Below are 10393 nucleotides of genomic sequence, written 5' to 3'. Positions count from 1 at the left end.
TATGTGATAGGACTGTTAGCTTTGCCCACCACCTCATGGTAAGTTGGTTGTAATATTTATTGTTCTCTTCCATATACTAACAGACCACATTAACATTTACATAAATTAATCTGGTAACATTCCTTTCATTTTCCTGGACCTATACCACCAGTTTGGTTTTCACCTATTATCATAACCTTACTTTTCAAATTAGTTTTTGGACTCCATATTCTCTCTCTTCTTCTCTCTACCATCTACCTCTATATCTACTCATCCATCTGTCCATTTATATGGATCAAGTCAAATGTCTCTCTTAAGAGAAATTTCCTTTTCCAAATGGAAAATTGTCTACACAGTCTGGTGCCTTACTCAATCCAAAGTGTGTGGGGATGGTTGCCTCCCTCAGGGTTCAAACAGAGGAACAGAAACACTGGAGGTGATACCCTTATAGGAGGGGACTTGTAATGGGGACCTGATGGCATGTGATTGCAGGATCTGCATCAGCAGCCTCCATGAGGCTTTTGTCTCTGCTTCAGGTGCCAGAACCTGAGGGCAGCATAGCATTCAGGGAGGAGAGAGGGATGAGAAGTGGGGAAGCAGGAAAGACTGGAATCCCTAAGGAACAGATGGAACCTGAGAGGACAGTCTGAAAACCCTGCTGATCTTTCACAGCCCCCAAACCTCCAACCATGGGGACCGGAGGGCTGGGCAGAAGTGGGTCCTCACTCTTTCTTAGGGAGCTGCTGAGGATGAAGGAGCTCAGGGGGAGTCGCTGTAGCTGTGGGCCTGGCTGCTGCTTCACACTAAGGTAAGCCAGTAGAGGAGTGCCAATGTGCCTCTCTGTCCCTTCTTTCTGAGCATAAATCAAACAGGGCTGGCTCCTACTTGCCTTCCAAACCTCACTCCAAGTGGCTCTCTGTTTTTTTTTTTGTTTGTTTGTTTGTTTGTTTATCTTTATTGTTGAAAGTATTACATATTAATATGTCCCATTCCACCCCTTGACCTCTTCCAGGCTGCCCCCCTTCCATCCCAGTGCCTGTTTTTGCAGAAAGAATCTCAGAGCGAAGCAGGGAACTCTGAAGAAGGCTTTAGTTCAGAGTACAAACCCCCAATGACAGAGGTGCTTCCAAAGAGCAGGTGAATAAAGAAATGGGTCATAATTAGCTCTTGCCACTGTTCTCACTGCCAGAATGTGTCAGTGGAAATTCCAAAAGGTTTTTTATTTGTTGATTTTATTCCTGGTATACACCCCAGACAATTGTGCAGGGTAGCTCTACACTTGGGATTCAGGTTTTATAACTGGTCTCCTTTTATATCCTCTTTTAAACCACAGTGTTAGTTCAGATTCACTGTATTTTTTTCAAATTTCAATAAAATCTTTATTGTTGAAAGTACTACATATGTTCCCCTTCTCCCCCATTGACTCCCTCTAGCCTGCCCCTATCCTCTGCCCCAGGTATTACCACCATATTTTCACTGTCCATGGGTTATGCATAAATGCATATAAGTTCTTTGATTGATCTCTTCCCACCCAAATACCCCCTTGCCCCGTCCCAACACATACACACACACACACACACACACACACACACACACACACACATATTTTAGGTCCTTTGCTGACAGCAGTCCTTGGGAGAGGCTACCCATGGCCCCAGATACCTAGGAAGTTGTCCATAACTTTGAATCTCAGTGAGCAGAAATGTTGGTCAATAACTTTCCATTCTAAAATCTAATCTCATTATTTACATGCCTCCACCTGCTTTCAAGGGGCCAGAGATAACAGGCATTTTAAGGAGCATTATTGAAGAAAAGCCTTTGTTAGGGCACAGGATGTTTTATCACATCCTTCTTCACTAACAAACGTCTGAAAAGAAGAATGTTACACTTCGCAGAGGTGTTGGGGCCAAGGAGGCCTCTGCATCCCTCACACGAATGTTTATAAAACAAAAACATTATTACTGAGCTGTAATTGGACATATGCCCCACATATACATTAAAGAAGGCTTAGAACAAAATATTTTTAAAAGCAATTTAGCCTCTTAAAGAGTCAGAGAGAATCTTGAGCAAAGTCAGAGAGATGCCTAATGAGATATTTATTCCAAAGTTATCACACACTTATCTGTCAGTATAAACAACTCTTTATTGCAACATGAATTCATTCTTCAAAAGAGTTTCAAATACATACTTTCAAATATTAGGCATTCTTATATTCTTGGCTGGTATCTTTTAGGAGATGTTTGTCCCAGGAGAACTTCTTGGAAAGTAATCTTTTGGGAGTTCTCAGCCATGAAACTGCACGAGAATTCAAAGTACAGAGTAAACAATATCGTGTAATTAAATTTCATCCTTACCAGTCCCTCTACTCAAATTAATCAATATTAACACGTGCATTCATAAAATGGAAACAACACAAAGTTATTAATTCTAAACAGACAAAATATCTTGCTAGGAATTCATCTAACCACCTTTTCTTCCATTTTCTTTTCTGTTCCATTTTCTATTCTGTTTTAAATGACAGTGTTAGTTGAGACTCACTATGTTCTTTTGTGATATTCAATGGCTTTTCCTGACAGCAGACCTTGGAAGCAGCTACCCCTGGGCCCCAGATACCCACGAAGTTGTTCCTAACTTATCCCTCCCCCTTCCTCTCTGAAATAAATAAAATATATTAATTTCCATTCTAAAGTCTAATCTCATAATATAAAATTCTCCATCTGCTCTCAAGGGGCCAGAGATAATATGCATGACTGAAGAAAAGCATTTGTTAGGGCACAGAATGTTTGATCACATCCTCTTTACCGACAAACTTTGGAAAAGAATGGTGTTGGGGCTAAGGAGGACTCTGCTTCACTTACACAAATAATGTTTGAAAACCAAAAACATTATCACTGAATGGTAATTGGACATTAGGTCCCACGTTTATAATAAATAAGGCTTAAAACAAAATATTTTTAAAAACAATTTAACCTCATGAAATGAGCCAAAGAGAATGTTGAGCAACACCTAAATGTCTAATGAGATACTTATTCTAGTATCAAAGTTATCTATTCATATAAACAACTCTTTATTGCAATATGAAGTTATTTGGAAATCGGTTGAAAAATATACTTTCAAATAGGAGGAATTCTTATGTACTTGGCTGGTATCTTTTAGGAGATGTTTGTCCCAGGAGAACTTCTTGGAAAGTAATCTTTTGGGAGTTCTCAGCCATGAAACCGCACGAGAATTCAAAGTACAGAGTAAACAATATCATGTAATTAAATTTCATCCTTGCCAGTCCCTCTAGTCAAATTAATCAATATTAACACGTGCATTCAGAAAAACGGGAACAACACAAAGTTATCAATTCTAGACGAATAAATTATCTTGCTGGGAATTTATCTAACCACCTTTTCTTCCATTTCCTTTTCTGTTTTAAACCACAATGTTAGTTCTGACTCACTGTGTTCTTTTATGACATTTATGGTCTTTTCCTGACAGCAGATCTTGGGAGGGGCTACCCATGGGCCCCAGATATCTAGGAAGTTGCCCTTAACTTTGAATCTCTGGGCATAAAGTTTAATCTCATTATATAAGTTTCTCTACCTGCTCTTAAGGGGCCAGAGATAATATGCATTTTAAGGAGCATTATTGAAAAAAAGCCTCTGTTAGGCCACAGGATGTTTTATCACATCCTTCTTCACCAACAAACATCTGACAAGAAGGGTATTATCATTCCCAGGGGTGTTGGTGGCCATGTCTCTCTCTCGATTGCTCTTTGAGAGTGACTGTGTGAGTATGTAGGACTATGTATGTGTGTACATACACACTTTTTATTTAATTTTTAAGAATAAACACATTTAACTTTTTTTTTAGCTAAACTGAAAACCTTAATATTATCTACTAAAGATGAAAAAAAAAAAGTAAATTTTCCAAGTGTCAGAAATGAGAATATAGATTCAATGAAGCCCTCAGTATTTCCTTCTGAATTAGGAACCTTTAGAGGTCAACCATAAGAAGACAAAAGCAAAAGGGTACGAATAAATGGCTTACACATTCCCCTAGAAATAAGGAGCAAAGAAACCAAGTGAAAGAAAAGGAATGAGGAAAGAAAAACGTCATAGAGGAAGAAAAGATAGTACAGGCAACCGATGAAAGAAGGTTTTCATAGTGGGAAGTAACAGGCAAAAGACAAATCTAACAGGTAAACTGAATTGCAAACTTCAAAGTCCTACTGAGGTGACCTCTAGCTGGAGCAGGAATCAGGCATTCAGGATGGCGGGATCCACTGACCATCTTAGTTTTCTTCCTCCTGGGATGTATCTGAGGAACCAGAAGACTCTTGTGACTCAACATCCAGGACTCTACCTTCAAGAGGTGCCCTGCGCAGCCGTGGACCAGAATGATTTCCATGTGTGAAGTGATGCATGAGGAATGAAAGCATGTTATTGTCATACAAGTGGTTGTGGCCCGAGCCATCTTTATCTCGATCCTGCTTGTTCTTCTTAATCACATCATGTAACCCAATAAGCTTAGTGGTGGCCTTGGCTGTGGGTGCCCAGATCTTGGGATCATGGTCTAGGCCACTGGTCGCCATCACAGGGAGGTAAGGATGGGGCTCAAGACAGTTGATGTTCCCCGCCCTGTCCCCTTCCATGAACTGGACGACCTGACAGGAGGATTTCTCCCAGAGGAAGATGTGGCCGCAGTCACTACCGCTCATCACAAACTCGCTTCGGGGCCCATAGAAATTGACCCCCTTGACCGTGGCATTATTTCTGTGCCCCTTATATCTCTTCACATACTGGGCCCCGTCAGCGTGGGAGGCCTGGAAGAGGTAAATATCTTCGTCGTTGTAACTGACTAGGAGCTCGGTGCCGTCGTGGCTGTACACCAGGCAGGTGATGAAGGACTTGGAGTCGCAGTTGACCAGGTGGTGAGGACAGAACTTCTTGAGCAGCCCATAGTTGTGGGTCTCGTCGATTTTCCTCTGGTCGTAGATCCTCACAAACTGGTCCCTTCCCCCCACGGCAAACTGGTAGGTGTTGGCGGGATTGACGAAGACCGTGTACAGCCCCACCCTCCTCTCGTTCTCCTTGGTGACCACCACCCTGGACGCGGGGCTGTCCTGCCTGAGGTCGACGGCGAAGACCACCGCGTCCTCCCCCGCGGTGAGGAACTTGACGGGGGAGTCGGGCTCCAGGGCCAGCTTGTGGCAGGCCCCCCGGTGCTGGGCCACGCGCCTGGACACCCTGCTGAGCGAGATGGCGGGCAGCTGGGCGATGCGCACCTGCCCGTCGCGGGCACACGTGGCCAGCGTGGAGTCGCCGCAGTTGGGCAGGAACTTGGCCTGGAAGACGTTGTTCCTGTGGCCCGTGTTGAAGGCCATGACGGCGCGCTGGCGCACCCAGTCCCACACGATGACCGTGAGGTCGTCGCTGCTGCTGGCCAGCCAGGTGCCTCGCTGGTTGAAGTGGACGCTGTTGACGCAGCCGCTGTGGCCCTCCAGCCCGTACTGCAGGCGGAAGCGCTGCACGAAGAGCCCGGCCCCGCAGGCCTCGTACACGAAGCGGCCGCGGGAGCCCAGCTGGCGATCGCGCAGGGCCCTGAGCACCTGCCAGCGGGGCCGGGGCAGCGCCGAGGTCTCCGAGGCCACCCACTCCTGCAGGGCCGCCTCCTCATCGGGCACAGACACGGGCTGGCGGGGGCTGGCTTCCCTGCGCTGGCCCTGGAGCTGCTCTGCTGCTGCCACCTCTTCCTGCTCCTCTGCCCCTTTCTCTTCCTCCTCTGCCCCATCCTCTTCCTCCCCTTCCTCTCTGGGCTCATGGTCTGAGTACTCGCCTGTGGCTTCTGCAGTGTCCTCCGGGATCACGGAGATGATGCCCGTGTCGGTGCTCTGGCTCTCCGTGCTGGCCAGGAGGGGGACCGCGGCATCCCCGCTGCCACCTGGGTGCCTGGCCGCCCACCAGAGCCGCTGAGGCTGAGAACTCAGGTGCAGGCCCCGGGCTGTCCCCACGCTGCCCTCCGGCTCCGAGTGCTCCCCGGAGCCATTGGTGCTGCCCCCGTAGCCAGACATGTCTGCTCTGCTCAAAGTGGCCCCGCTTCGGTGGGAAAGTCCTAGAAGCCTGGGGAAGGCAGCGGGACAGCCACGGGTCGCCACGGATCAGCAGACAACAAGGGAGGCCTCGGGGCTGGACAGCACTGGGCTCAGCAAGGTGTGAAGGGCGACTTCCGGTTCGTGGGGAGGCAGGTATGGGAGCCGGTGAGGGTGAAAAGACCTCGGCCAACCGGGGTCTCGCGAGGCTTCAGGGCAGCTCAGGGTTCCACCCAGAGCCCCGCCCGCATGCCACTGACCATGCAGCCTCAGGGCAGGCTGTTCCTCCAAGATGGAAACTTGTTGCTCCTTGGCAACATTCTTACCAGGAAGCCGGCAACAACACATCCAGCTCAGGTAAACACTTACCCTCAGACTCTCCTGCTTTGCTTGAAGGTAATGTCCTCCATGAAATGAAGAAGCCAATGCGATGAACGACTGCCAAGGCCCGCACAGCTAGTGAGTTCCTCAAATACAGACACCGTCTTCAGCAAATCCAGCTGCTTAAAGGACACCTGGAGAGCTCAAATGGGTAGGAAGCCCTAAGGTTGACTGATAAAATATACAATGCCTAGTTAATTGCATTTGAGATTTAAAAATGAGGATATTTCAGAATGAATAGTTCCCAAATATTGCAGTTGACATGACTTCTACTAAAGATATTTATTATTTATTCGAAATGCAAATTTCACTGTGTCTCCTCCATTTTTATTTGTTATACCTGGCAATCTTTTGTAGTGAGCAGTGTAATTTTGTCCCTCAGTGTAATCAAGGCTGAAATCACTGGGTCAATTTCAAGTAGACATTGAAATGAGTAACTGCTTTAGGTATTTGAAAGAGAAGCACGTTTATATTTTCTTTTTTCACCTGAGATTCTGTGTGTTTATTTGGCGTTTGTTCAGTTTAACTTAATTTCATGAGAAAGAAATTCTGCTGTGATGTTATAAAACTACCAATTTATTTAAAATAAAGCCCCAGCGGAAACCGGTTTGGCTCAGTGGATAGAGCGTCGGCTTGGGGACTGAAGGGTCCCGGGTTCGATTCCAGTCAAGGGCATGTACCTTGGTTGCGGGCATATACCCAGTAGGGGGTGTGCAAGAGGCAGCTGATCGATGACTCTCTCTCATCGATGTTCCTAACTCTCTATCCCTTTCTCTTCCTCCCTGTACAAAATCAATAAAAAATATATTAAAAAATAAAATAAAATAAAGCCCCAACTTGATAAGAGGCTTGATAAGAGGCTTGGATTTTAGGAGAAGAATGTTCTTGGAGACAGTTCACTGGAAGTGCTGCGTTAACTTCAGAGCTTTTCCAAATGAATTATCTCTGGTGATGTCAGTCAGTTTTCCAAGGGCTACAGTAAACTGCTGACCAAGAATGCGGAAAACAAGACTTCCCTCAGAGTAATTGCAAGATCAATGTAAAGTTGATTAAACATAGAATTATAAAGTTTTCTAAAGGGAGAGAATGGTTCCAAGTCAGACAGCAACAGAAAGACATGTAAAAGGATATTCATAGTGATTTGTAAAGTGTAGCACAGTATACCAAAAACCTTCTGAATGCCTGTCAAGAGTGACATGGAGAAGTATTTTAACATACATTTCTATAATGGAATCATGTACAAAAATCATACTTAATGAATTGAAATTGAATACAGCACTAGCAATGAATCATAACACTGATGAGGAAACCACAAATGAGAGAGGAACCATTGATGATGTCATTTTGATGCAGATCATCATAGTTTTTCTATACAAATTTGAAGTGTCAAGGAAATAATTGACTTAAAATTCATTATAACTATTAGGGGAGGAGCATGTTAAAATCTGGGAGAGAGAAAACTTAGAAAAATCTTGTAATACTAATAGCTCACCTGGAAATAGGTATGTTGTTGTTCTCCTTGCTATCTATTGTCTGTCATTTGGATTTACATACTCTTTTCTATGTATTATACATGGCATAGTAGTGTGTTGTTGTTTCCAGATAATGTTCTTGAACAAGTGGTCTTGCTCTGCTATGGACCACAAAATACAAAACCAAAGAAAACAAAAATATTACATGATAACCAGAGCATTAAACCCTATTATGCCCATGCAGACATCTTGCAGGTGAGGAATCCCTATTAGTTGACTTGGAAATAAGTCTAGTCCCATTCCAAGGAAGAGTTCCACTGTTAGAAGTAAAATCAGCTTATTTTAATGTGATGCTATTGAATTTACCTGCTCATTAAGTAAACTATGAATTGAATTTTCGCTTAAGTTTGCATTTCATTAAGTTTTTCCATTTGGTATATTTTGATTCCCATTCATTCATTCACCACAAATTTATATAAAGCTTCTAAGTAAATGCCACATGCTGTTCTAGATTCTGAGAGTAGTAGTGAACAACAGTGGTAATCCCTTTTCTCACCGGGAAAAGGAAGCAGACAAGTGAATACATAGATCCTGTGAGGCAAAGATGAGTAATTTTGAGAGAAATAAAGCTGTGTAAGTAGATATAGACTAGAGGATGTTACTTTAGATAGTGCATTCAAAATCGTCTCATTGTAAGGATGACTTAAGCAGAGGACTGAAAGAAAGGAGAGATGGAGCATGCAAATATCTAGGATGACAATGATCCCTGTAAAGTTATGTTGTGGGAAAATGCTCTGAAATACTGGCACAATATGGGTGTCCATGGAACTTGAAGGAGGCCCCTATGACTGAAGCAACACAAGTAAGCATTACAGAGAGTGTCAGGCAAGGGGATTAGGAAAAGCAAAGGCCATCTCAACAGAGCCTTTTTGTCTGACCACCATGAGGAATTTTTATTTTTATCTCATTCTATGTGTGGTGAAAAGTCTTTAGAAGCTTTTGGGCAGGGCAAAGGCATCATCAGACTTACTTCTTGAGAGGGGGACACTGACTGCTGTGTGAAGAAAAGAATGGGGTAGAAAGAGAGAGCAGAAGTACTAAGCTATTGCTCTCACCCAGGTGAGAAATGACGGTGGCTTCAACTAGCATGAGGATGGTACAGTTGGTGAAAACGGGTTATATTTGGAATATATTGTGAAAGTGGATGTGATAACTTTTACTCATAAGTTGAGGATGTATCAGGTGGGTTAGTCAAAACCCTGGCCTGGTGCGCCTTTCACCTGGGCAGTTTGAAACAGTTTCTCAGTGGGATTTGTTCAACATTGAGAGAAGACTGTAGAGAAATCACAAAGGAAAAGTCAGGAGGACCTCAGGCCTATAATGACCAGGAAAACATTATGACTCTAAGCCTAAAGGTGGGGAAGAAAGAGAGCAGTTGCCAAAAGCTGAGACAGAAAGGACAGTGTAGAGAGTCTGACCTGATTGGACAGGAGCGATCACTAGCCCTAGGTCAGTGAGCTCATAGGGAGGGTGCTAGAGAGACAACTTCCCCCAATTCATTATTCTCTCTCTGCTCCCCTGTTGGTACTTCCCACTGAGACATTTGAAGAAGGTAGAATTTTATATTCTGTAACTCTCCTGAATTTATTAATTCTAACGTGTGTGTGTGTGTGTGTGTGTGTGTGTGTGTGTGTGTGAGTGTGTAAGCTTTACTGTTTTCCATATATAAGATAATGTCATCTGCAAACATTAACTTTTACTTCTGCCTTTCCAATTTGGAAGCCTTTTACTTATTTATTTTCATTCATAATTTCTTTGGCTAAAAGTTCCAGTACTGTGTAGACTGGAGAAGTCAAGGACAGAAATCCTGGCCTTTCTGGATCTTTAAAACAAAACAAAAGGACGACTGAAAAGCTTTCAGTTTTTCACTGTGTAGTATGATGTTAGCTGTAGGCTTGTGATGTGTGGCCTTTATTATGTTGAGGCAAATTCTGTCTATACCTAGCTTGTTAAGAATTTCTCTCATGGAAAAGGTACTTAATTTTGTCAAATTTGTGCACTTATTGTGATGATCATGTGATTATTTTATTTTCTTTTTTAAAATTATTATCTAAAGTATTACATGTAGTTTTACATATGTCCCCTTTCCCCCCATTGAGCTCTCCTTGGCCACCCTCCATGTCCCCAGTGCATGCCCTCACCCCCCTAGTGTCTGCATCCATGGGTTATGCTTATATGCATGCATACAAGTCGTTTGGTTGATCTCTTACCTCCACCCACGGCCCCTTCCCTATCCCCCCCAACATCCCTTCTGATGTTGAAGTTCTTTTTGATGCTTCTCTGTCTCTAGATCTATTTTTGTTTGTCACTTTACGTTGTTCATTATATTCCACAAATGAGTGAGATAATGTGATAGTTATCTTTTTCTGACTTGCCTATTTCTTTTAGTATAATGCTCCCCATGTTCATCCATGATGTTACAAAT

The 10393-nt window shown here is 43.7% G+C and overlaps 1 protein-coding gene across 1 annotated transcript; it reads right to left on the bottom strand.

The window, feature by feature from the left end:
* Positions 1 to 4258: 4258 nt before the first annotated feature.
* LOC311615511 (DDB1- and CUL4-associated factor 8-like) lies at positions 4259 to 6037 on the bottom strand (the record flags this gene model as incomplete). Its single annotated transcript, XM_084870871.1, has 2 exons — positions 4259 to 5678; positions 5799 to 6037. 2 exons carry the CDS (start codon positions 6035 to 6037, stop codon positions 4259 to 4261), a joined length of 1659 nt encoding a protein of 552 aa, XP_084726997.1.
* Between the last annotated feature and the right edge of the window lie 4356 nt (positions 6038 to 10393).

The sequence above is a fragment of the Pipistrellus hanaki genome (assembly GCF_964339955.1).
Source record: "Pipistrellus hanaki genome assembly, chromosome: X".
Taxonomy (NCBI): domain Eukaryota; kingdom Metazoa; phylum Chordata; class Mammalia; order Chiroptera; family Vespertilionidae; genus Pipistrellus; species Pipistrellus hanaki.
The sequence above is the reverse complement of the archived record's forward strand: the minus strand, read 5'-3'. Positions and strand labels throughout refer to the sequence as shown.